The sequence below is a fragment of the Lolium perenne genome, chromosome 6, assembly GCF_019359855.2.
Source record: "Lolium perenne isolate Kyuss_39 chromosome 6, Kyuss_2.0, whole genome shotgun sequence".
In the NCBI taxonomy this organism is placed as follows: Eukaryota; Viridiplantae; Streptophyta; class Magnoliopsida; order Poales; family Poaceae; genus Lolium; species Lolium perenne.
The window spans coordinates 154,900,269-154,928,090 of NC_067249.2; the positions used below are offsets into that span (position 1 = coordinate 154,900,269).

The 27,822-nt window shown below is 46.7% G+C and overlaps 1 protein-coding gene across 1 annotated transcript; it reads left to right on the forward strand.

The window, feature by feature from the left end:
* Positions 1 to 1,039: 1,039 nt before the first annotated feature.
* LOC127307156 (zinc finger protein CONSTANS-LIKE 3) lies at positions 1,040 to 2,541 on the forward strand. Its single transcript, XM_051337860.2, has 2 exons — positions 1,040 to 1,826; positions 1,943 to 2,541. Exons 1-2 carry the CDS (start codon positions 1,158 to 1,160, stop codon positions 2,258 to 2,260), a joined length of 987 nt encoding a protein of 328 aa, XP_051193820.1. The 5' UTR covers positions 1,040 to 1,157; the 3' UTR covers positions 2,261 to 2,541.
* Positions 2,542 to 27,822: the final 25,281 nt, after the last annotated feature.

Sequence of the window (27,822 nt, forward strand, 5' to 3'; positions counted from 1 at the left end):
TTGATGGCGAGTGGATCGTTGTCGATGCGGAGGAGGAACTCGAAGCAGCACTCCTCCTGCGAGGACGAGGAGGGCGCAGGCAACGGCGAGCGTGGGGCCGTAGCTGCTCCACTACGGCGGCCCCTGCCCCGGCCACGGGGGCGCCCAGGGCCGCGGCCTCGACCGCCTCGTCGGCCTCCAGGACCGTCCATGGACTTCCTCGCGGGCTTGGCTGCATCGTAGGAACACCTAGGCAGCGCTACAGTCGAGCTTTGTGGCGGCTAGGGTTTCTTTGGAGGAGTGGATGTGGAAGAAGAACACGCGCCCCCTTTATATAGGCCGGCGGCATGCGGTGGCCGCGGGACGCGTGGCGTCGCCATTAACGTGGTTGGCGGAGGTGGGCGGCCGCTCGGCAGCCGAGGCATCGTCGCCATTAACGTGGCGTAGAGTGCCGAAGCGACGCAGCTTTGCAGTCGCTGGCGCGTTTGAGAAGACGCATCTACGCAGGGTCGCTGCCTGGCGGGCCGCCGAAACGTTCGCCAGACGCGAGCGAAGGTTTCCGGACGTCTGCAGAGACGCATCCGAGACGCATATTTAGGCCAGGTTTGCGTCTCCACGGACAACTGATCATTTTGCGTCGCTCCGCTGGAACAGACCCAAATGCATTTCCGGATACGACGGACGAAAACGGTTCGCTCAACGACCGTGAGCCCAAAAAGGTTTCGGGCCGCCGGCCTGAATGAAACATGGTGGCGCTCACACCCGTCGCCATCGGACACAGCGGGTATTTATTGTATCTTAGAAATTTCAACATATGCTTGCGACTGAGGAATGCGGACGATGCAATGCAAAGCGGCCGATAGCGATCGCAAAATTGCAACAGATTCGCGAACACCGGCTCAGCCGAGGTGAGGTCGCGAGCTGGTTTTTAACACGACCTGTCCCGGTTTGGCAAACGAACAAACGGCGTGGCCCTCGGCCCTCCGCGAGAGCGACCGGCCGCCCGAAATGTCCACTGCCCGCGACGGCCCCCCTCCCATGTTTCCCATGTGCCGCCGACCCCTCAAAACCCACCACCCGCGCCAACGCCAGCAGAAAAGACGCACCAAATCCACCACCCGTGACACACAGTGGCGACCAAGCTCCCCTCGTGCCCAGCGCCAGAAAGAGAAACCGGGATGAAGACGGAGGAGAAGCCGCCGCCGGCGGCGGCGGGGGGAGGCTGGGGGCTGGGCGGCCGTCCCTGCGACACGTGCGCAGTCCACGCCGCGCGGCTCTACTGCCGGCACGACGGCGCGTACCTCTGCGCCGGGTGCGACGCGCGCGCGCACGGCGCCGGCTCCCGCCACGCGCGGGTCTGGCTCTGCGAGGTCTGCGACCACGCGCCCGCCGCGGTCACCTGCCGCGCCGACGCCGCCGCGCTCTGCGCCGCCTGCGACGCCGACATCCACTCCGCCAACCCGCTCGCCGGCAGGCACGAGCGGATCCCCGTCGCGCCCTTCTTCGGCGCGCTCTCCGACACGGCGTCCCCGCAGCCCCTCCTCGTCCCCTCCCCGGCCTCCGCCGCCGCCGGGACGAAGCGGGAAGACGCTGAGGATGGCGACGACGGGAGCGACGAGGCCGAGGCGGCATCGTGGCTTCTCCCCGAGCCCGGCGATAGCACCGAGGACAACAGCGCAGCCGCTGTCGCCTTCTTCGGCGACGCCGACGCCTACCTCGGCCTCGATCTGGACTTCGTCCGCTCCATCGAGGACGGAATCAAGGCCATCGGGGTGCCGGTCGCGCCGTCCGAGCATGACCTCGTCGCCGGCGCCATCTTCTACCCGGAACAATCCATGAACCGCAGCGTAAGCCTTTGCTTCCGCAAACTGTAGCTCGTTTCAACGGAAATTACTACTAGTTTTATTATCCTGACATGGACGTACGTGGTGTTTAATAATGCCTAATACTCCCGAATCAGCAGTTGTCTTCGTCGGAGGCAGTAGTGGTGCCGGACGCGCTGTCAGCCGGCGCGGCGCGGGCACCGACGGCGCCGGTCGCGAGCAAGGGAAAGGACAGGGAGGCCCGCCTGATGCGGTACCGGGAGAAGCGCAAGAACCGCCGCTTCAGCAAGACCATCCGCTACGCGTCCCGCAAGGCCTACGCCGAGACGCGGCCGCGCATCAAGGGCCGCTTCGCCAAGCGCAACGCCGGCGCCGAGGACGACGACGGGCCCTTCTCGCCCGCCTCGTCGGCGCTCCTGGCGTCGGAAGGAGACTACGGCGTTGTGCCGTCCTTCTGACGACCTACGGTGGCCCACCGAGACCGGCCGGCCGGCCGGCGACGGGGACTCTGCTGCCTGTAATTTTTGGCGCTCTCAACCAACCATGGTCCATGGCGATGGCTGCGACCCGTGCTTCCCTGTAACATCGAATAATCTGTACAGTTTTGTTCCGTGGGATTAGTATCCCTCCTACCTCATCATGTACTCTTTTTTTTCTCCTCCTCTGCCCAATCTAGTCTTTGTACACTGCATTGTGTAGTACAGTAGCTAGTGATCTTGCAACTATCAACTTCAGTTAGCTGTTCCAGCATCATCGATTCGTCACTCGTCAGTGCAATACCGTAGCGGTTCTGCTAACAGAAACTCTTGAAAAAAGCTTCCAAGAAACCAATGCACTAAGCATGGGATTACGTATCTTCAATTCTTCATCGGACAGATTAAACAAAAACGCTCAGTTCAAAAGAAGATTTAACAATTGCGGGATGCGAATGAACCTCGTGGAAAGGCGGAGACAACCAAATTGGAATCGCCGAACCGTATAAACAAGTGAAGTGATCTTGCAAAGCCGCCGTGGACCGTGTACGTTTTTGGCATAAAGGACCACCCTGTTCAATGAATTGACAGAAAAGACCACCTATGAATATAATTGACAGAAAACATGCGTGACGGCAGCGCTCCCAGCCGACACGTGGCACGTGCCACCGCAGAGTGTGGCAGCAGCATTTGCCGTCGGTGAATGTGGCGGCATGTTTGCCTGCCGTGCGTCGCCGTTCATTGCCATGCAGAGTGGTGGGCCATGCCACCATATGCTGTGGCGGCAGGTTGACGTGGAGAGTTGCCTCCACATGCTATGGCGGCAGGTCATCGTGGATGCTTAAATTCTGATTTCTTTAGTTCCATCTTTCCAAAATGTTGAGCTTCATCCGTGTAATCATGTCAATGCACTATGGTCATGCTCTAAAAGCCAGATTCAGTACCACTTTGTTGTACTCTAATCAAGGGCATTAACTGAGTAAGGGCATCTCCAACGAGACGATGGAAATGGACGGTTGAGCGACCGTCTGCGTCCGCGCGGTCGTAAAATGTGTCTGGATTCTACTCCAGCGGGACGACGCATAATTACCGGGCCGTCTACAACGATGCAAATCTGTCCCAAATATGCACCTCGGATGTGTCTGTCGGACGCTATGCGAACGGCAAAGTGTCCGCTCGCGTCAGGCGGAAGTTTTGTCGGGCCCGCCTAGCAGTGACCCAGGCCGTATGCATCTTCTCAGGCGCACTAGTACTAGCGCCGAGGCGTCGCTTCGGCAGACTGCGGCCACGTTAATGGCGATGCCTCGCGTGGAGCACGGCCATCGCCTACCTCTGCGCAAGAAGTAATGACTGTCGGGGGGAAGACCCCGGGTAGGGCAAAGGACTGAGAACAGTCGGCTCAAGGCCTGTCGGCCCGCGGCAAAGGCCGGCTGAGGAGCAGCCGGCTGGAGCCGTGGCCAGCTGCCTTGGGAGCCGGCTGGTTCAAAGTCCACGCTGGTCTGGCCATAGCCATCTGCGCTGTGGCTGGGCCGGCTTCAACTTGCCATATCCGGCTTGGTTTGAATCTCCCTGACATGTTCCGAGTTGGTGAGCCTTGCAGGAGAAGGAACTGGAAAGGTGATCCGGCTCGTAAAGTCCACGATGATCTCACCTTCCGTAAAGTGCGGGGCACTGTAGAGCAACTGTGCCTCCGCCGGACAAGCCAGCATGGCTTACGCCGCGCCGTACGGCTACAGGCCATCGATGGCGACAGGGACACCTCCTCTCCATACCGCTGACTTTGGCTGGTGACAAGACAAGGCTTCCACGTCCAACGGCTCCTGACAGCGGCGCCTCGGGAAGGAGCGGGAAGCCGGAGCCGGCCAGCCGGCCAGTAGGTCATAGGGACTTCTTTGTAAAGTGCCAGCGCCTATATAAGCTGCACTACCCCCTCTCGTGCGGGGGATCGATCAACACTTACTGATTCTAGTCTTAGCGTTGCCCTGTGAGAGAGACATTCTTCTACCTTAGCCTCTCAGGAGCAGCCGGACACAGCTCAAGGAGCACCATTTGTGTTGTGTTACATCTTATACACTCATAGCAGGAATAGAGGTGTTACCTCCACATGAGGGCCTCGAACCTGGGTACGTCGCCGTGTCGCTCGTGCTCATACCCGCATCCGGATACCGCCGTAAGATCATACTAGGAACCACTCTCTTTAGCCACCCTATGGCATATGCCGTGACGATACCACGACAATGACGATGCCACGCGTGCCACGCCCATCGCCTGCTTTCGGCCTATATAAACAGGGGCGCGTGCATCTCATCTCCTCCCACACAAAACCCTAGCCAGCCGCACAACCTTCACCGTAGCGCCGCCGCCGCACAACCTCCACCTTTGCAGCGTCGGTCGTGGCCAGCCTACCGCGCCTCCACCTCCGACTCCACCTCCCCCGGTCTCGAGCTCTGACAAGGAGTTGGAGGACGACGACAACACCGACGACCTCCTCTACCCGGTCAGGGATGCAAAGGAGGAGCGGGCGGCCCACGCGGCGTTCGACGCCGAGATGGAACACCGCAGGGAGGACGCAGAGGAGGAGCGGGCGGCCCACGCGGCGTTTGACGCTGACATGGAACGCCGCAGGGAGGCGGCCACCTCAGAGGATGACTCCTCCGACATATTGATGTCTACGTTCCCCCTCCTTTCCTGTAGACAGTGTTGGGCCTCCAAGAGCAGAGGTTTGTAGAACAGCAGCAAGTTTTCCCTTAAGTGGATCACCCAAGGTTTATCGAACTCAGGGAGGAAGAGGTCAAAGATATCCCTCTCATGCAACCCTGCAACCACAAAGCAAGAAGTCTCTTGTGTCCCCAACACACCAAATAGGTGCACTAGTTCGGCGAAGAGATAGTGAAATACAGGTGGTATGAATAAGTATGAGCAGTAGCAACGGTGCCAGAAAATAGCTTGCGGGCGTGTAGTTGATGGTGGTGGTATTGCAGCAGTAGTAACGCAAAGAAACAAGAAACAAGCGAGAGTAACGCAGCGGTATTTAGGAACAAGGCCTAGGGATTAGACTTTCACTAGTAGACACTCTCAACATTGATCACATAACAGAATAGATAAATGCATACTCTACACTTTTGTTGGATGATGAACGCATTGCGTAGGATTACACGAACCCTCAATGCCGGAGTTAACAAGCTCCACAATTTGTTCATATTTAGTAACCTTATAGTGTAAGATAGATCAACAGACTAAACCAAGTACTAACATAGCATGCACACTGTCACCTTCATGCATATGTAGGAGGAATAGATCACATCAATATTATCATAGCAATAGTTAACTTCGCAATCTACAAGAGATCATGATCATAGCATAAACCAAGTACTAACACGGTGCACACACTGTCACCTTTACACACGTGCAGGAGGAATAGAACTACTTTAATAACTTTGCTAGAGTAGCACATAGATAAATTGTGATACAAACTCATATGAATCTCAATCATGTAAAGCAGCTCATGAGATCATTGTATTGAGGTACATAGGAGAGAGATGAACCACATAGCTACCAGTACAGCCCCGAGCCTCGATGGAGAACTACTCCCTCCTCATGGGAGCAGTAGCGGTGATGAAGATGGCGGTGGAGATGGCAGCGGTGTCGATGGAGAAGCCTTCCGGGGGCACTTCCCCGCTCCGGCAGCGTGCCGGAACAGAGACTCCTGTCCCCCAGATCTTGGCCTCGCGATGGCGGCGGCTCTGGAAGGTTTCTGTGGTTTTCGTCAATCGTGGTAGGGTTTTCTGATCCAGGGGCTTTTTATAGGCGGAGAGGCGGCGCAGGAAGGTCGAAGGGGGGCCCACACCCTAGGGGGGCGCGCCCCCCCCCTTGGCCGCGCCGGGGTGTGGTGTGGTGGCCCTGCCTCCCTTCTCTGGCGGTTCTCGTGTGTTCTGGATGCTTCCGGGTAAAATAGGAACCTGGGCGTTGATTTCGTCCGATTCCGAGAATATTTCGTTACTAGGATTTCTGAAACCAAAAACAGCAGAAAACAGGAACTGGCACTTCGGCATCTTGTTAATAGGTTAGTTCCAGAAAATGCACGAATATGACATAAAGTGTGCATATAACATGTAGATAACATCAATAATGTGGCATGGAACACAAGAAATTATCGATACGTTGGAGACGTATCAGCATCCCCAAGCTTAGTTCTGCTCGTCCCGAGCAGGTAAAACGATAACACAGATAATTTCTGGAGTGACATGCCATCATAATCTTGATCATACTATTTGTAAAGCATATGTAGTGAATGCAGCGATCAAAACAATGTGTATGACATGAGTAAACAACTGAATCATATAGCAAAGACTTTTCATGAATAGCACTTCAAGACAAGCATCAATAAGTCTTGCATAAGAGTTAACTCATAAAGCAATAATTCATAGTAAAGGTATTGAAGCAACACAAAAGAAGATTAAGTTTCAGCGGTTGCTTTCGACTTGTAACATGTATATCTCATGGATATTGTCAATGCAAAGCAATATAACAAATGCAATAAGCAAGTATGTAAGAATCAATGCACAGTTCACACAAATGTTTGCTTCTTGAGGTAGAGAGAGATAGGTGAACTGACTCAACAATGAAAGTAAAAGAATGGCCCTTCATAGAGGAAAAGCATCGATTGCTATATTTGTGCTAGAGCTTTGATTTTGAAAACATGAAACAATTTTGTCAACGGTAGTAATAAAGCATATGCATCATGTAAATTATATCTTATAAGTTGCAAGCCTCATGCATAGTGTACTAATAGTGCCCGCACCTTGTCCTAATTAGCTTGGACTACCGGATCATCACAATGCACTGTTTTAACCAAGTGTCACAAAGGGGTACCTCTATGCCGCCTGTACAAAGGTCTAAGGAGAAAGCTCGCATTGGATTTCTCGCTATTGATTATTCTCAACTTAGACATCCATACCGGGACAACATAGACAACAGATAATGGACTCCTCTTTTATACATAAGCATGTAACAACAATTAATAATTTTCTCATATGAGATTTGAGGATTGTTGTCCAAAACTGAAACTTCCACCATGGAACATGGCTTCGGTTAGCGGCCCAATGTTCTTCTCTAACATATGCATGCTTAACCATATGGTGGTAGATCTCTCTTACTTCGGACAAGACGAACATGCATAGCAACTCACATGAAATTCAACAATGAATAGTTGATGGCGTCCCCAGTAAACATGGTTATCGCACAACAAGCAACTTAATAAGAGATAAAGTGCATAATGACATATTCAATACCACAATAGTTTTTAAGCTATTTGTCCCATGAGCTATATATTGCATAGGTGAATGATGGAATTTTAAAGGTAGCACTCAAGCAATTTACTTTGGAATGGCGGAAAATACCATGTAGTATAGGTAGGTATGGTGGACACAAATGGCATAGTGGTTGGCTCAAGTATTTTGGATGCATGAGAAGTATTCCCTCTCGATACAAGGTTTAGGCTAGCAAGGCTTATTTGAAACAAACACAAGGATGAACCGGTGCAGCAAAACTCACATAAAAGACATATTGAAAACATTATAAGACTCTACATCGTCTTCCTTGTTGTTCAAACTCAATACTAGAAATTATCTAGACCTTAGAGAAGCCAAATATGCAAACCAAATTTTAGCATGCTCTATGTATTTCTTCATTAATGGGTGCAAAGCATATGATGCAAGAGCTTAATCATGAGCACAACAATTGCCAAGTATCACATTACCCAAAACATTATAGCAATTACTACATGTATCATTTTCCAATTCCAACCATATAACAATTTAACGAAGGAGAAAACTTCGCCATGAATATTATGAGCTAAGAACACATGTGTTCATACGAACCAGCGGAGCGTGTCTCTCTCCCACACAAGCATGATGTAATCCAATTTATTCAAACACAAACAAAAACAAAAACAAACCGACGCTCCAAGAAAAAGCACATAAGATGTGATGGAATAAAAATATAGTTTCAGGGGAGGAACCTGATAATGTTGTCGATGAAGAAGGGGATGCCTTGGGCATCCCCAAGCTTAGACGCTTGAGTCTTCTTGATATATGCAGGGGTGAACCACCGGGTGCATCCCCAAGCTTAGAGCTTTCACTCTCCTTGATCATGTTGCATCATACTCCTCTCTTGATCCTTGAAAACTTCCTCCACACCAAACTCGAAACAACTCATTAGAGGGTTAGTGCACAATATAAATTGACATATTCAGAGGTGACACAATCATTCTTAACACTTCTGGACATTGCATAATGCTACTGGACATTAATGGATCAAAGAAATTCATCCAACATAGCGAAAGAGGCAATGCGAAATAAAAGGCAGAATCTGTCAAAACAGAACAGTTCGTATTGACGAATTTTAAAATGGCACCAGACTTGCTCAAATGAAAATGCTCAAATTGAATGAAAGTTGCGTACATATCTGAGGATCATGCACGTAAATTGGCTTAATTTTCTGAGTTACCTACAGGGAGGTGGACCCAGATTCGTGACAGCAAAGAAATCTGGAACTGTGCAGTAATCCAAATCTAGTACTTACTTTTCTATCAACGGCTTAACTTGGCACAACAAAACACAAAACTAAGATAAGGAGAGGTTGCTACAGTAGTAAACAACTTCCAAGACACAAAATAAAAACAAAGTACTGTAGCAAAATAACACATGGGTTATCTCCCAAGAAGTTCTTTTCTTTATAGCCATTAAGATGGGCTCAGCAGTTTTAATGATGCACTCGCAAGAAATAGTATTTGAAGCAAAAGAGAGCATCAAGAGGCAAGTATGAAACAAAATTAAGCCTAACATGCTTCCTATGCATAGGAATCTTGTAAATAAACAAGTTCAAGAAGCATAATGCAACAAGCATAGAAAGATAAAACAAGTGTAGCTTGAAAAATTTCAGCACATAGAGAGGCATTTTAGTAACATGAAAATTTCTACAACCATATTTTCCTCTCTCATAATAACTTTCAGTAGCATCATGAGCAAACTCAACAATATAACTATCACATAAAGCATTCTTATCATGAGTCTCATGCATAAAATTATTACTACTCCCAACATAAGCATAGTTATTCTTATTAATTGTAGTAGGAGCAAATTCAACAAAGTAGCTATCATTATTATTCTCATCAAGTGTAGGAGGCATAGTATTATCATCATAAAAATTACTCTCCATAGTAGGCGGCACTAAAAGACCAATATCATTATAATCATCATAAATAGGAGGCAAAGTATCATCAAAGAAAATTTTCTCCTCAATGCTTGGGGGACTAAAAAGATCATGCTCATCAAAACCAGCTTCCCCAAGCTTAGAATTTTCCATATCATTAGCAACAATGGTGTTCAAAGTGTTCATACTAATATCATTGCTACTAGCATGCAAATAAGATTCCATGGGTTTTTTAATTTTCGCATTAAACCATTCATGTCTTGACTCAGGAAATAGAATAAAAAGCTCACAGATGTTTTCCATTATGCCTTACTAGTGTAAAACAAGAAACAAAAAGATGCAATTGCAGGATCTAAAGGAAATAGCTTCGAGCACAAACACAATGGCGCCAGAAAAGTACTTTACCTGGAACCGAAGTATGAGTGCCTTTTACCTTTCCTCCCCGGCAACGGCGCCAGAAAATACTTGATGCTGTCCAGGACTGGCGCGTGGTTGACGAGGGAGGAAATCCCGTTGTGTAGCTTTCTGGTCCCCGGCAACGGCGCCAGAAAAGTGCTTGATGTCTACGTTCCCCCTCCTTTCCTGTAGACAGTGTTGGGCCTCCAAGAGCAGAGGTTTGTAGAACAGCAGCAAGTTTTCCCTTAAGTGGATCACCCAAGGTTTATCGAACTCAGGGAGGAAGAGGTCAAAGATATCCCTCTCATGCAACCCTGCAACCACAAAGCAAGAAGTCTCTTGTGTCCCCAACACACCAAATAGGTGCACTAGTTCGGCGAAGAGATAGTGAAATACAGGTGGTATGAATAAGTATGAGCAGTAGCAACGGTGCCAGAAAATAGCTTGCGGGCGTGTAGTTGATGGTGGTAGTATTGCAGCAGTAGTAACGCAGTAAAACAGTAAACAAGCAGTAGTAACGCAGCAGTATTTAGGAACAAGGCCTAGGGATTAGACTTTCACTAGTAGACACTCTCAACATTGATCACATAACAGAATAGATAAATGCATACTCTACACTTTTGTTGGATGATGAACGCATTGCGTAGGATTACACGAACCCTCAATGCCAGAGTTAACAAGCTCCACAATTTGTTCATATTTAGTAACCTTATAGTGTAAGATAGATCAACAGACTAAACCAAGTACTAACATAGCATGCACACTGTCACCTTCATGCATATGTAGGAGGAATAGATCACATCAATATTATCATAGCAATAGTTAACTTCGCAATCTACAAGAGATCATGATCATAGCATAAACCAAGTACTAACACGGTGCACACACTGTCACCTTTACACACGTGCAGGAGGAATAGAACTACTTTAATAACTTTGCTAGAGTAGCACATAGATAAATTGTGATACAAACTCATATGAATCTCAATCATGTAAAGCAGCTCATGAGATCATTGTATTGAGGTACATAGGAGAGAGATGAACCACATAGCTACCGGTACAGCCCCGAGCCTCGATGGAGAACTACTCCCTCCTCATGGGAGCAGTAGCGGTGATGAAGATGGCGGTGGAGATGGCAGCGGTGTCGATGGAGAAGCCTTCCGGGGGCACTTCCCCGCTCCGGCAGCGTGCCGGAACAGAGACTCCTGTCCCCCAGATCTTGGCCTCGCGATGGCGGCGGCTCTGGAAGGTTTCTGTGGTTTTCGTCAATCGTGGTAGGGTTTTCTGATCCAGGGGCTTTTTATAGGCGGAGAGGCGGCGCAGGAAGGTCGAAGGGGGGCCCACACCCTAGGGGGGCGCCCCCCCCCCCTTGGCCGCGCCGGGGTGTGGTGTGGTGGCCCTGCCTCCCTTCTCTGGCGGTTCTCGTGTGTTCTGGATGCTTCCGGGTAAAATAGGAACCTGGGCGTTGATTTCGTCCGATTCCGAGAATATTTCGTTACTAGGATTTCTGAAACCAAAAACAGCAGAAAACAGGAACTGGCACTTCGGCATCTTGTTAATAGGTTAGTTCCAGAAAATGCACGAATATGACATAAAGTGTGCATATAACATGTAGATAACATCAATAATGTGGCATGGAACACAAGAAATTATCGATACGTTGGAGACGTATCACATATCATGGTCATCTGATGACCTAGATGCGCCTACCCCGGAGGAGAAGGAAGTGCATTAGTCAACTCCTTTGAGACGCTGAAGAAGGCCGAGGATGTTTAAAACTAAAATTTAAACATATTATGGGCATAATTCGATAGTTTTGATCGCTAAATACATTGCATTTGAGGTGGTCGTCGGAGACCACCTCCAAAAGTAAACTAATTTTGCCGGCGGCGACCTACTGTGCGCCACGGAGGACTACGACGTCGGCGGCCGACTCCGAGTCGAAGACGATGACCTCCTGCTTCACGTGGCGGACTGCGCCGCCTCGTACTCGCGCACGACACAGACGGCTTCCGCCTCGTCGCGGTGGAAGCGCGCGCGCGCTCCTCGACGGCAGAAATGACGGACACCTGCGGGATAGCCGTCGCCTCCTCGTCGTCGTTGAGGACGTATTACCCCGATTGCAACTAGAGGTTGCGCACCGACACCTCCTCCTCCTCCTCGTTGATGCTGTCAGTGGCGGGCGGCGCTAGCGCACGGCCGGACGTGCCCGAGGAAGACCCCTCGCCGCTATTGGCATAGCGCATGAGTTTCCCCGGCGATGTCACCGCGTCAGACCCCAGTTGGTCCAGCGCTGCGCTTCCGAGCACCTTCCGAGCGGTTCCATTTCCACCGGTCGGCCTCGGAGTAGAAGACGGGGGTGGGGGGCGGGGGCGAGTTGCTCCCGCCAATCCCCCCTCCTCCCCTCCCGCCGTTGGTCGCCCCAAACTTGTGGTGACGGTGACGGTCGAGGACATGGAAAAGCGACGGTTGTGGCTCCGTGATTGCTCGCCGGAAGTCGAACCGTGCGGCAGAGGAAGCGGATGCGGCGGCAGGAGTAGGGTTTTGGACCATACTCCCCTCTGCGGCCTGTATTTATACGGGTCGATGATCCAGTTTCTCAGACCCCCGAACAAACTGTATGGGTTGGCCCACCGGTTCGGACTCCGTTCTGCGCCGCTTTTGGCCCGAACCCATAAATCCACCGGAAAAGTTTAGTTCCGGTGGAATTGACGGGTTCTATTAGATATGCTCTTAACCATGGTCTATCAAACTATCAGAGGACGCGGTACCTAGATATCCTTGCGCGTTTCTCTCCAGTCGGCAAGCTCCGTCTTCACCCTCTTCATCATTGTACATGCCACCGTCTTCCTCCAACATACACGCCATCATCTTCCTCGATCTTGTACGCACGCCACCATCTTCATCGATCTTGTACGCACGCCACTGTCTTCATCCATCTTCTACGCCGTCTCCATCTCTCTTCATCTTCAACACGGTCTTCGTCTCTCTTCGACACCATCTTCATCGGTCTTCTTCATCGTACTCGATCTTCTTCATCATGCAACCTTGAGACCAACACATGACCATGGACCTAAGATAGATTCTCAATGCAACCGTTAGTCCATAGGGATTGTCATCAATTACCAAAACCACACATGGGGGATCCATGTTCTTTCAATCTCCCCCATTTTGGTAATTGATGACAATCTCTTTGAGAGGGTTTAAATATGGAATTTAGCGAACAACCCAAGTTGAATATTTAGAACAAACTCCTCCATAATATATGCATGTGTGAATGAACTTGAATTTCATTGCATATACCGGCAATTAAAGCCTAGCGGAGTATCCTCTAAATATTCAACCATGCAAAGCAACAAATGTTAGGCATGAAAGGCAAATGCTTAAGAACCAACAAAAGCAATTCCCTTAAACCCTCCAAACTTCTCCCCCATTGGCATCGATTGCCAAAATGGATGAAAGGTTCGGAAGGCCAATGTAGTTAGAATTCCTCCATAAGGTGTGCATTTCTCATAATGTGAGTGAAATGAAATGCATGTATTCAATGACGAATACCGGGAGGAAATCCAACTATATTGAGGATCAAAGATTGCAAGAGGATATGAAGGTGACAAAGCTTCGACAAATGAAGCAAGCAATCCAATGACCCAAAAAGAAACACAAGCTTAATAAGAGGCAAGTCAAAACGAAGCTTGTGCCAAAATCAAGTATGGGTGCGTGAAGATGCAAATAGGATAAAATGAGCACTCATAAAGTTCTTTGTGGAGCCACCAAAGAGATGAACAAGAATAAAGGAATGGACTCCAACAAAGATGGATATCAAAAGAAAAAAATATCATCTCTCATGTATATAAGTTTCTCTAAGTGGACAACATCACAAAGATATTTATCCATCAAGAAACATGCACACACAAGATAGATACAAGAGAATAAGAGCGAGGTATCCAAGGTGAAGTAATACAATGTACCAATGATATATTTGCTTTATAGCACGGCCAACGACTCATATTTAACTCATTGTACATTGAACAACTTCAACCAAAAATACCTCAAAGACATCACAAGAATCACCAAGAGAAGGAGATAGTTGGGATGCTTTGAGAGAGGAAAACAAGTTCAACAAATGAACTAAAACACAATGAGCAAGATGATATACACGGCGTACATGCTCAAGGAATTATCTCATTATTAGAATCTAAACCAACTAGAAAGTAATGAGATAACCAACTCCCAAAGAAAGCAAGGTTCCAAATAAACCAAACCCTCAACGCTTTTCATGATGGCACAAAAGTACTGAAAAGAAAAGGTTTGTCTTCCAAGGTCAAATTCTTGAAACAAGGGAGTGTTCTAGCAAACATAGGAGAGCTCCCCCAAAATTAGTGCACTATTTAGGATTTTGCATTTGAATACAAAATGCACAAATGCGGGATCATCGCTCAACCATTGTTTATCAGAACACTAAAAACTTTCAAGTGAAATAAGGAGATCCAAAAGAAGCAAGGAAGACATATGGGAGTCTAACCCACAAGGACAAATTCTTGGCAAGAAATAAGCAATTGAGCACATGAGCCAAGTGTGAGGATGATCCGGAACAATACCACATAATTTATTACCAATTGTCCAAGGACAAGAGGTATTTAGGAAATATCCATATGGTAGTTTGTGAGTATGTCCAAGATTATCTTCACAACAAAGAAAGCATATGGTAAAGTGGGACTTGTTTGAGCACACATGTCACATAGGAACAAGATAATCTATAACATCAATCCTATGTGACACAACCTCAAATGTTCACATTTTCTAGGCTTGTAGAATGCACAAAGCATAATACTCCCCCATAATGTGATAAGGACATTTTTCGTGCAAGAGGCAAATAAGAACCAAGTGAGATAATTAATGGACATTATAGAATTTTAATTCATCATGTCGCACAATTTAGGATTGTGAAATGCACAAAGCATATCACTCCCCCCAAATGGGATGGTCCATTAATTTCTCACATGAGCCAACAACTAAGATATCAATAAGATGCAATAGGCTCAACAAAGAACAATTGTACATGATGTGCCACCCAACATATATAAGCATGGAAGCGAGATAAGCAAGTAGGAAGCACAACATACACAACCACATGCAAGGTACAAAACCAAAACATGTAAAAGGGGAGCAAGTGAAGGAGATATGCCCTAGAGGCAATAATAAAGTGGTTATTATTTATATCTTTATGTTTATGATAAATGTTTATATATCATGCTATAATTGTATTAACCGAAACATTAGTACATGTGTGATATGTAGACAACAAGAAGTCCCTAGTATGCCTCTTAAACTAGCTTGTTGATTAATGGATGATTAGTTTCATAATCATGAACATTGGATGTTATTAATAACAAGGTTATATCATTATATGAATGATGTAATGGACACACCCAATTAAGCGTAGCATAAGATCTCATCATTAAGTTATTTGCTATAAGCTTTCGATACATAGTTACCTAGTCCTTATGACCATGAGATCATGTAAATCACTTATACCGGAAAGGTACTTTGATTACGCCAAACACCACTGCGTAAATGGGTGGCTATAAAGGTGGGATTAAGTATCCGGAAAGTATGAGTTGAGGCATATGGATCAACAGTGGGATTTGTCCATCCCGATGACGGATAGATATACTCTGGGCCCTCTCGGTGGAATGTCGTCTAATGTCTTGCAAGCATATGAATGAGTTCATAAGAGACCACATACCACGGTACAAGTAAAGAGTACTTGTCAGGAGACGAGGTTGAACAAGGTATAGAGTGATACCGAAGATCAAACCTCGGACAAGTAAAATATCGCGTGACAAAGGGAATTGGTATTATATGTGTATGGTTCATTCGATCACTAAAGTCATCGTTGAATATGTGGGAGCCATTATGGATCTCCAGATCCCGCTATTGGTTATTGGTCGGAGTGAGTACTCAACCATGTCCGCATAGTTCACGAACCGTAGGGTGACACACTTAAAGTTGGATGTTGAAATGGTAGTACTTGAATATGGAATGGAGTACGAATATTTGTTCGGAGTCCCGGATGAGATCCCGGACATCATGAGGAGTTCCGGAATGGTCCGGAGAATAAGATTCATATATAGGATGTCATTTTATGTGAATTAAAATGTCACGGAAGGTTCTATGGAAGGTTCTAGAAGGTTCTAGAAAAGTCCGGAAGAAACCACCAAGGAAGGTGGAGTCCACATGGGACTCCACCTCCATGGCCGGCCAACCCTAGTGGGGGAGGAGTCCCAAGTGGACTCCCCCTTAGGGGGCCGGCCACCCCCCCATATGGGAGGTGGAACTCCCACCTCTAGTGGGAGTCCTAGGTTGGCTAGGTTTCCCCTCCATATGGAAGGTTTTGGTTTCGGGTCTTATTCGAAGACTTGGAGTCCAACACTTGGGGTTCCACCTATATAATGAGGGGCCAAGGGAGGGGGCCGGCCACCCCAAGACCACAAGCTGGCCGCCCCATTGAAGTGGCCGGCCACCCCCTCCCAAACCCTAGCCGCCCCCCTCTCCTCCATATCTTCCGCGTAGCTTTAGCGAAGCTCCGCCGGAGTTCTCCACCGCCACCGACACCACGCCGTCGTGCTGTCGGATTCAAGAGGAGCTACTACTTCCGCTGCCCGCTGGAACGGGAGGTGGACGTCGTCTTCATCAACAACCGAACGTGTGACCGAGTATGGAGGTGCTGCCCGTTCGTGGCGCCGGAACCGATCGTGATCAAGATCTTCTACGCGCTTTTGCAAGCGGCAAGTGAACGTCTACCGCAGAAACAAGAGCCTCCTCTTGTAGGCTTTGGAATCTCTTCAAGGGTGAGACTCGATACCCCCTCGTTGCTACCGTCTTCTAGATTGCATCTTGGCTTGGATTGCATGTTCGCGGTAGGAAATTTTTTGTTTTCTATGCAATGTTGTCCTACAGTGGTATCAGAGCTGTGTCTATGCATAGATGGTTGCACGAGTAGAACACAATGGTTTTGCGGGCGTTGATGCTCTTGTTATCTTTAGTTTGAGTACTTTGCATCTTTGTGGCATAGTGGGATGAAGCGGCTCGGACTAACTTTACATGACCGCGTTCATGAGACTTGTTCCTCGTTCGACATGCAACTTGTATTGCATAAGAGGCTTTGCGGGTGTCTGTCTCTCCTACTATAGTGAAGATTCAATTTACTCTTCTATTGAAAACATTAGTATCAACGTTGTGGTTCATGTTCGTAGGTAGATTAGATCTCTCTCGAAAACCCTAAACCACGTAAAATATGCAAACCAAATTAGAGACATCTAACTTGTTTTTGCAGGGTTTGGTGATGTGATATGGCCATAATGTGATGATGAATATGTATGAGATGATCATTATTGTATTGTGGCAACCGGCAGGAGCCTTATGGTTGTCTTTAAATTTCATGTTGAGTAGTATTTCAAAGTAGTTGTAATAGTTGCTACATGGAGGACAATCATGAAGACGGCGTCATTGACCTTGACGCTACGCTGACGATGATGGAGATCATGCCCGTTGATGATGGAGATCATGTCCGTGCTTTGGAGATGAAGATCAAAGGCGCAAAGACAAAAGGGCCATATCATATCACATATGAACTGCATGTGATGTTAATCCTTTTATGCATCTTATTTTGCTTAGATCGCGACGGTAGCATTATAAGGTGATCCCTCACTAAAATCTCAAGATAATAAAGTTTTCATCCTTAGTAGCACCGTTGCCAAGACTTGTCGTTTCGAAGCATCTCGTGATGATCGGATGTGATAGAATCAACAAGTGCATACAACGGGTGCAAGACAGTTTTGCACATGCGGATACTAAGGTGGCCTTGACGAGCCTAGCATGTACAGACATGGTCTCGGAACACGTGATACCGAAAGGTAGAGCATGAATCATATGGTTGATATGATGAACACTTTGAGTGTTCGCCATTGAAATCACACCTTGTCTCGTGATGATCGGACATAGGTGCGGTGGATTTGGTTCGTGTGATCACTAAGACAATGCGAGGGATATTGTTTTGAGTGGGAGTTCACCTAGATTTTTAATTATGTTGAATTAAAATTTGAACTCAATTTGTCATAAACTTAGTCTAAACTTTTGCAAATATATGTTGTAGAGATGGCGTCCCCAATCAATTTTAATCAGTTCCTAGAGAAAGAGAAACTTAAGAGCAACGGTAGCAACTTCACCGACTGGTTCCGTCATGTGAGGATCTTCCTCTCTGGCGGAAATCTGCAATATGTGCTTGATGCACCGCTAGGTGACCCTCCTGCCGAAACTGAAACCGATGAAGTAAAAGCTGTTTACGAGACTCGGAAAATTCGGTACTCTCAAGTTCAGTGTGCCATCCTGTGCAGTCTGGAATCCGATCTTCAAAAACGTTTTGAGCACCACGATCCTCATGAGTTGATGAAAGAGCTGAAAGCTATTTTTGAGACTCATGCGGCCGTGGAATGCTATGAAGCATCGAAACAAGTCTTCAGCGGCCTGCTGGAAGAAGGCAGCTCCGTTAGTGAGCACATGCTCGCCATGACCGGACATGCGAAGAAACTCAGTGACTTGGGAATAGTGATTCCTAACAGACTGGGGATTAATCGTGTCCTTCAATCACTGCCACCAAGTTACAAGAACTTTGTGATGAATTACAATATGCAGAACATGAACAAGGAGTTACCTGAACTCTTTGGCATGCTAAAAGCTGCTGAGATTGAGATCAAGAAAGAGCACCAAGTGTTGATGGTCAACAAGACCACCAATTTCAAGAAACAGGGCAAGTCTAAGGGAAAATTCAAGAAGGGTGGCAAGAAAGCTGCCACGCCTCCTATGAAACCTAAGAACGGCCCTAAGCCTGATGCTGAGTGCTATTACTGTAAGGAGAAGGGACACTGGAAGCGTAATTGCTCCAAGTATCTGGCTGATCTAAAGAGCGGCCTTGTCAAGAAGAAGAAAGAAGGTATATCTGATATACATGTTATAGATGTTTATCTCACTGGTTCTCGTTCTAGTACCTGGGTATTTGATACTGGTTCGGTTGATCATATCTGTAACTCAAACAGAACTAAAGAATAAACGAAGACTACTGAAAGATGAAGTGACGATGCGCGTTGGAAATGGATCCAAAGTCGATGTGATCGCTGTCGGCACACTTCCTCTACATCTACCTTCGGGATTAGTTTTAAGCCTAAATAATTGTTATTTTGTACCCGCGTTGAGCATGAACATTATATCTGGATCTTGTTTAATGCAAGACGGTTATTCATTCAAGTCTGAGAATAATGGTTGTTCTATTTTTATGAATAATATCTTTTATGGTCGAGCACCACAAAAGAATGGCTTATTTCTGTTAGATCTCGATAGTAGTGATACACATATACATAACATTGATGCTAAGCGAATTAAATTGAATGATAATTCTACTTATATGTGGCACTGTCGTCTTGGTCATATTGGAGTGAAACGCATGAAGAAACTCCATACTGATGGATTACTTGAATCACTTGACTTTGAGTCACTTGATAGATGCGAAGCATGTCTAATGGGAAAAATGACAAAGACTCCATTTTCTGGTATGACGGAGCGAGCTACTGACTTATTGGAAATCATACATACCGATGTATGTGGACCAATGAGCGTAGCATCGCGCGGTGGTTATCGTTATGTTCTAACCTTCACAGATGATCTGAGTAGATATGGGTATATCTATTTCATGAAACATAAATCCGAAACTTTCGAGAAGTTTAAGGAATTCCAAAGTGAAGTAGAAAATCAACGTAACAAGAAGATCAAATTTCTATGATCTGATCGTGGAGGTGAATATCTGAGTTATGAGTTTGGCATGCATTTAAAGAAATGCGGAATACTTTCACAATTGACACCACCGGGAACACCTCAACGTAACGGTGTGTCCGAACGTCGTAATCGAACTCTCTTAAATATGGTTCGTTCTATGATATCTCTTACTGATTTGCCGTTATCATTTTGGAGTTATGCATTAGAGACAGCCGCATTCACTTTAAATAGAGCACCATCAAAATCCGTAGAAACGACACCGTATGAATTATGGTTTAATAAGAAACCTAAGCTGTCGTTCCTGAAAGTTTGGGGTTGCGAAGCCTATGTAAAGAAGTTACAACCGGACAAGCTAGAACCCAAAGCGGAGAAATGCGTCTTCATAGGATACCCTAAGGAAACTATAGGGTATACTTTCTATCACAAATCCGAAGGCAAAATCTTTGTTGCTAAGAACGGAACTTTTCTTGAGAAAGAATTTCTCACTAAAGAAGTGACTGGAAGAAAAGTAGAACTCGATGAGATTGATGAATCTATACTCGTTGATCAGAGTAGCGCAGTACCGGAAGTTGTACCAGTACCGCCTACACCGGCAACAGAGGAAGCTAATGATAATGATCATGAAACTTCGAACGAGGAAACTACTGAACCTCGCAGATCGACAAGGGAACGTACCACTCCTGATTGGTATGATCCTTGTCTAAATGTCATGATTGTGGATAACAATGATGAGGACCCTGCGACGTATGAAGAAGCGATGATGAGCCCAGATTCCAACAAATGGCAAGAAGCCATGAAATCCGAAATGGGATCCATGTACGATAACAAAGTATGGACTTTGGTAGACTTACCTGATAGCCGAAAGGCTGTCGAGAATAAATGGATCTTCAAGAGAAAAACATATGCTGATGGTAATATTACAGTCTATAAAGCTCGACTTGTCGCAAAGGGTTTCCGACAAATTCAAGGAGTTGACTACGATGAGACTTTCTCACCTGTAGCGAAGCTAAAATCTGTAAGGATTTTGTTAGCAATAGCTGCATTTTTCGATTATGAGATTTGGCAGATGGATGTCAAAACGGTGTTCCTTAATGGAGACATTGAGGAAGAGTTGTATATGGTACAACCCAAAGGTTTTGTCGATCCTAAAAATGCTGACAAAGTATGCAAACTTCAGCGTTCAATCTATGGACTGAAGCAAGCATCAAGAAGTTGGAACCGACGCTTTGATAAGGTGATCAAAGACTTCGGGTTTATACAGTGTCATGGAGAGGCCTGTATTTACAAGAAAGTGAGTGGGAGCTCTGTAGCATTCCTGATATTATATGTGGATGACATATTATTGATCGGGAATGATATAGAACTATTAAACAGTGTTAAAGGTTATTTGAATAATAGTTTTTCAATGAAAGACCTTGGTGAAGCATCGTATATATTAGGCATCAAGATTTATAGAGATAGATCAAGACGCCTAATAGGGCTATCACAGAGTACATATCTGGACAAGATTCTAAAGAAGTTTAGAATGGACGAAAGTAAGAAAGGGTTCTTACCAATGTTACCAGGCAAAGTCTTGAGTAAGACTCAAGGACCGGCTACGGCAGAAGAAAGAGAAAGGATGAGTAAAATCCCCTATGCCTCGGCAGTAGGATCTATCATGTATGCCATCCTATGTACTAGACCGGATATAGCACATGCTGTTAGTTTGACTAGCAGATATCAAAGTGATCCAGGAATGGAACACTGGACAGCGGTCAAGAATATCCTGAAGTACTTGAAAAGAACTAAGGATATGTTTCTTTGTTATGGAGGTGACCAAGAGCTCGTTGTAAGTGGTTACACCGATGCAAGTTGGAACACTGATCCTGATGAGTTTAAGTCACAATCTGGGTACGTGTTTATATTGAATGGTGCTGCAGTAAGCTGGGCAAGCTCGAAGCAGTGCACGGTGGCGAAGTCTTCAACAGAATCAGAGTACATAGCAGCTTCAGAGGCTTCATCAGAAGCGGTATGGATGAAGAGGTTCATTGTAGAGCTCGGTGTGGTTCCTAGTGCATTGGACCCATTAATCATTTACTGTGATAACATGGGTGCCATCGCCAATGCACAAGAGCCAAGGTCACACAAGAGGCTGAAGCATATCAAGCTGCGTTACCACTCGATTCGCGAATACATTGAAGATGGAGAAGTAAAGATTTGCAAAGTACACACTGATCTGAATGTAGCAGATCCGTTGACTAAAGCTCTCCCTAGGGCAAAGCATGACCAACACCAGAATGCCATGGGTGTTAGGTATATTACAATGTAATCTAGATTATTGACTCTAGTGCAAGTGGGAGACTGAAGGAGATATGCCCAAGAGGCAATAATAAAGTGGTTATTATTTATATCTTTATGTTTATGATAAATGTTTATATATCATGCTATAATTGTATTAACCGAAACATTAGTACATGTGTGATATGTAGACAACAAGAAGTCCCTAGTATGCCTCTTAAACTAGCTTGTTGATTAATGGATGATTAGTTTCATAATCATGAACATTGGATGTTATTAATAACAAGGTTATATCATTATATGAATGATGTAATGGACACACCCAATTAAGCGTAGCATAAGATCTCGTCATTAAGTTATTTGCTATAAGCTTTCGATACATAGTTACCTAGTCCTTATGACCATGAGATCATGTAAATCACTTATACCGGAAAGGTACTTTGATTACACCAAACACCACTGCGTAAATGGGTGGCTATAAAGGTGGGATTAAGTATCCGGAAAGTATGAGTTGAGGCATATGGATCAACAGTGGGATTTGTCCATCCCGATGACGGATAGATATACTCTGGGCCCTCTCGGTGGAATGTCGTCTAATGTCTTGCAAGCATATGAATGAGTTCATTAGAGACCACATACCATGGTACGAGTAAAGAGTACTTGCCAGGAGACGAGGTTGAATAAGGTATAGAGTGATACCGAAGATCAAACCTCGGACAAGTAAAATATCGCGTGACAAAGGGAATTGGTATTATATGTGTATGGTTCATTCGATCACTAAAGTCATCGTTGAATATGTGGGAGCCATTATGGATCTCCAGATCCCGCTATTGGTTATTGGTCGGAGTGAGTACTCAACCATGTCCGCATAGTTCACGAACCGTAGGGTGACACACTTAAAGTTGGATGTTGAAATGGTAGTACTTGAATATGGAATGGAGTTCGAATATTTGTTCGGAGTCCCGGATGAGATCCCGGACATCACGAGGAGTTCCGGAATGGTCCGGTGAATAAGATTCATATATAGGATGTCATTTTATGTGAATTAAAATGTCGCGGAAGGTTCTATGGAAGGTTCTAGAAGGTTCTAGAAAAGTCCGGAAGAAACCACCAAGGAAGGTGGAGTCCACATGGGACTCCACCTCCATGGCTGGTCAACCCTAGTGGGGGAGGAGTCCCAAGTGGACTCCCCCTTAGGGGGCCGGCCACCCCCCCATATGGGAGGTGGAACTCCCACCTCTAGTGGGAGTCCTAGGTTGGCTAGGTTTCCCCTCCATATGGAAGGTTTTGGGTTCGGGTCTTATTCGAAGACTTGGAGTCCAACACTTGGGGTTCCACCTATATAATGAGGGGCCAAGGGAGGGGGCCGGCCACCCCAAGACCACAAGCTGGCCGCCCCATTGAAGTGGCCGGCCACCCCCTCCCAAACCCTAGCCGCCCCCCTCTCCTCCATATCTTCCGCGTAGCTTTAGCGAAGCTCCGCCGGAGTTCTCCACCGCCACCGACACCACGCCGTCGTGCTGTCGGATTCAAGAGGAGCTACTACTTCCGCTGCCCGCTGGAACGGGAGGTGGACGTCGTCTTCATCAACAACCGAACGTGTGACCGAGTACGGAGGTGCTGCCCGTTCGTGGCGCCGGAACCGATCGTGATCAAGATCTTCTACGCGCTTTTGCAAGCGGCAAGTGAACGTCTACCGCAGCAACAAGAGCCTCCTCTTGTAGGCTTTGGAATCTCTTCAAGGGTGAGACTCGATACCCCCTCGTTGCTACCGTCTTCTAGATTGCATCTTGGCTTGGATTGCGTGTTCGCGGTAGGAAAATTTTTGTTTTCTATGCAACGTTGTCCTACAGCAAGTAACTTTCAATGTAAAGGAGTTGAGGACTCGTTACCGCAAGGAGGAGCATGGGTAAAGGATGAAAGGGATAATACTTGACTTGAGGAAATGAGAATGATGAAGATCCCCTAAGTCTTCATGAACTAGTCAAGTCTCCAAGCCCTCCACTTATACCTATTGATCAAATTTTGGCTTGATGGTCCCCAACCAAGTTGGGTCCTAAGAAGTTAGTCACAATAGGCTTGGCAACCCAAATGGTTCTTTTCGAGAAACCACATTGAGTGCCCATATATTTGGCAAACACATTTCCAACCTTATCCTTGCAAAGAGAATAAGCACCATCGATCAAGATAGGGTTGGATGAGTTACCAATAGTGCAAAAGAAGGAGATGTGGCCCTTTGATACGTCTCCGACGTATCGATAATTTCTTATGTTCCATGCCACATTATTGATGTTATCTACATGTTTTATGCACACTTTATGTCATATTCGTGCATTTTCTGGAACTAACCTATTAACAAGATGCCGAAGTGCCAGTTGCTGTTTTCTGCTGTTTTTGGTTTCAGAAATCCTAGTAACGAAATATTCTCGGAATTGGACGAAATCAACGCCCAGGGTCCTATTTTGCCACGAAGCTTCCAGAAGTCCGAAGAGGAGACGAAGAGGGGCCACGAGGGGGCCACACCCTAGGGCGGCGCGGCCCCCCCCTTGGCCGCGCGGCCCTGTGGTGTGGGGCCCTCGTGCCGCCTCCTGACCTGCCCTTCCGCCTACTTAAAGCCTCCGTTGCGAAACCCCCCGTACCGAGAGCCACGATACGGAAAACCTTCCAGAGACGCCGCCGCCGCCGATCCCATCTCGGGGGATCCAGGAGATCGCCTCCGGCACCCTGCCGGAGAGGGGAATCATCTCCCGGAGGACTCTACGCCGCCATGGTCGCCTCCGGAGTGATGTGTGAGTAGTCTACCCCTGGACTATGGGTCCATAGCAGTAGCTAGATGGTTGTCTTCTCCCCATTGTGCTTCATTGTCGGATCTTGTGAGCTGCCTAACATGATCAAGATCATCTATCTGTAATTCTATATGTTGCGTTTGTTGGGATCCGATGAATAGAGAATACTTGTTATGTTGATTATCAAAGTTATATCTATGTGTTGTTTATGATCTTGCATGCTCTCCGTTACTAGTAGATGCTCTGGCCAAGTAGATGCTTGTAACTCCAAGAGGGAGTATTTATGCTCGATAGTGGGTTCATGCCTGCATTGACACCGGGACGATGTGAGAAAGTTCTAAGGTTGTGTTGTGCTGTTGCCACTAGGGATAAAACATTGATGCTATGTCTAAGGATGTAGTTGTTGATTACATTATGCACCATACTTAATGCAATTGTCTGTTGCTTTGCAACTTAATACTGGAGGGGGTTTGGATGATAACCTGAAGGTGGACTGTTTAGGCATAGATGCAGTTGGATGGCGGTCTATGTACTTTGTCGTAATGCCCAATTAAATCTCACTATACTCATCATGATATGTATGTGTATGGTCATGCCCTCTTTATTTGTCAATTGCCCAACTGTAATTTGTTCACCCAACATGCTGTTTATCTTATGGGAGAGACACCTCTAGTGAACTGTGGACCCCGGTCCAATTCTCTTTACTGAAATACAATCTACTACAATTCTGTTCTACTGTTTTCTGCAAACAATCATCTTCCACACAATACGGTTAATCCTTTGTTACAGCAAGCCGGTGAGATTGATAACCTCACTGTTTCGTTGGGGCAAAGTACTTTGGTTGTGTTGTGCAGGTTCCACGTTGGCGCCGGAATCCCTGGTGTTGCGCCGCACTACATCCCGCCGCCATCAACCTTCAACGTGCTTCTTGGCTCCTCCTGGTTCGATAAACCTTGGTTTCTTTCTGAGGGAAAACTTGCTGCTGTGCGCATCATACCTTCCTCTTGGGGTTCCCAACGAACGTGTGAGTTACACGCCATCAAGCTCTTTTTCTGGCGCCGTTGCCGGAGAGATCAAGACACGCTGCAAGGGGAGTCTCCACTTCTCAATCTCTTTACTTTGTTTTTGTCTTGCTTAGTTTTATTTACTACTTTGTTTGCTGCACTAAATCAAAATACAAAAAAAATTAGTTGCTAGTTTTACTTTATTTACTATCTTGTTTGCTATATCAAAAACACAAAAAAATTAGTTACTTGCATTTACTTTATCTAGTTTGCTTTATTTACTGTCTTGCACTCTATATTAAAAATACAAAAAAAAATTAGTTACTTTTGTTACCATGTCTAGCTCTGAACCTGTTACTTCTTCGCCTGAAGAATTAGTCTTCACTTTTAAACAAGGGGATGAGGAGAGTTTTAAGGATGCTTGGTCTAGAATTTTTACTTCTTATCGTAAAACTGAACCTCAAATGACTCTAAGTTTGCTCCTTAGTAATTTTTATTTTGGTCTTATGATTCGCTATAGATATGCTTTGGATACTTTAGTGGGAGGAGATTTCCTTCATTGCAATGGGGATCAAGCTTTTAATGCCATAAAGAAGTTGGTTCCATCACATGATTCAGCTAATAACTTTGATTCAGCCCTCACTAGCATTTATAATAGACTAGATGACCCGTTGCGCTATCACGCAATGATGAAGGCTAACCATAGGGTTTCTCTTATTTTAGTCCCGAATTACCGCGTTGTGCTATCGCACAAATAGCATAATTCAATAAGAATTTGAACCATAAGTTTTGGCTTATTTTAATATCAGAGGCTTGGAGCGGAGCTCTACTCTTCTTGCTGATGTCATCACCGTACTGGTAAAGGGAGGGCATTCGGGTTGGGTGGCCATCCAGGCGAGCTATAACATCATCCGATGGCGTGAGTTGGAGAAAATGTTCTTGATGGTCCATGCACCGTCCTTTGGCTACTCCCTTTGCTCCCATGCCACGGCTCCTTCTGCCCCTCGTATGATCTGAACCATCCCTTGTGCTCTCATGTGGGTAATGCTCTCAATATCTCTTTCACTTCCTTTTGCGTAATTCACTTGCCATCACAGAAATATTATGGCCAAGTGGCTGCGATTTCTTATTTTCTCACGTGCACGTTTGTGTTTCATCGCAATGTTACCCGTTGTGCTATCGCGCAAATGGCGGAGACTACCCATAGGATTTGGTTTATTTTAGTACCGAAGATTGGAGTAGAGCTTTTGGATCGAGTAGAATAGTATCCGATGGGGCGTCCCATGGTGAGGTATAATAGTATATAGTGTGTTTCGTTGGAGGAAACGCCCTCGACGGCCCTTGTACTTTCATTTGGGTAGTGCTCTCGATATCTCTTCCACTTTCCTTTGGGAAATCCAAATTGTAGATGGGAGGAATAATCTATAAAGGAAAAAAAAACATTTAGGCCGACGTTTTTTTTTAAATCAGACGTAGAAAACTGAGGGGTCATTTTCGTGACGTGGCGAGGAAGCGGAGGCGTCGGCGCGTATAAAGCCATCTTCTCCCACGGCCGCACCCTCCATTCCCCCACTCCGTTCCCCTCCCAGTCTCCCACTACTCCCAAAATTACCAAAAACCTCTCTCTCTCTCTCTCGGCCACTTCGCCTCCAGGGTAGGTTTCTTCTCGCTTGATCCAGGAGAATCGGTGGCGATGCAAGGCGGGGGAAGAGCTGGCGATGTGGAAGATGGGAAGAAGCGCAAGGCCGCCGCTTTGGGTGGAGAGAAGGAGGTCGTTGAAGAGGCCACCATGAGCGTCGGTGCTTCGAGGGCAACCACCGTGGATACCCTTCACGTTGGTGCGAGCACCATCGGGACGGGCGGCATCAGGCCGGTCGTAGAGGAAGCGGCGGATCTACCGGCGGGTGATTCGGCAACAGTACATGCCGATGGCGATGCTGGAGCATCCACCCTTGCCGACGTGGCTGCTGGCGTCGCCGTTATCGGGACGGTGGGCCAAGCGGCCGGCAATGCTTCACTGGTGAAGCCAGAGTTAGAGAAGGAGG

Excerpts from the sequence above, each read along its gene's own strand:
- LOC127307156 (XM_051337860.2), top strand. The coding sequence starts at position 1,158 with ATGAAGACGGAGGAGAAGCCGCCGCCGGCGGCGGCGGGGGGAGGCTGG. Across the intron at positions 1,827-1,942 it reads AACAATCCATGAACCGCAGC|TTGTCTTCGTCGGAGGCAGT; the intron begins GTAAGCCTTTGC and ends CCGAATCAGCAG.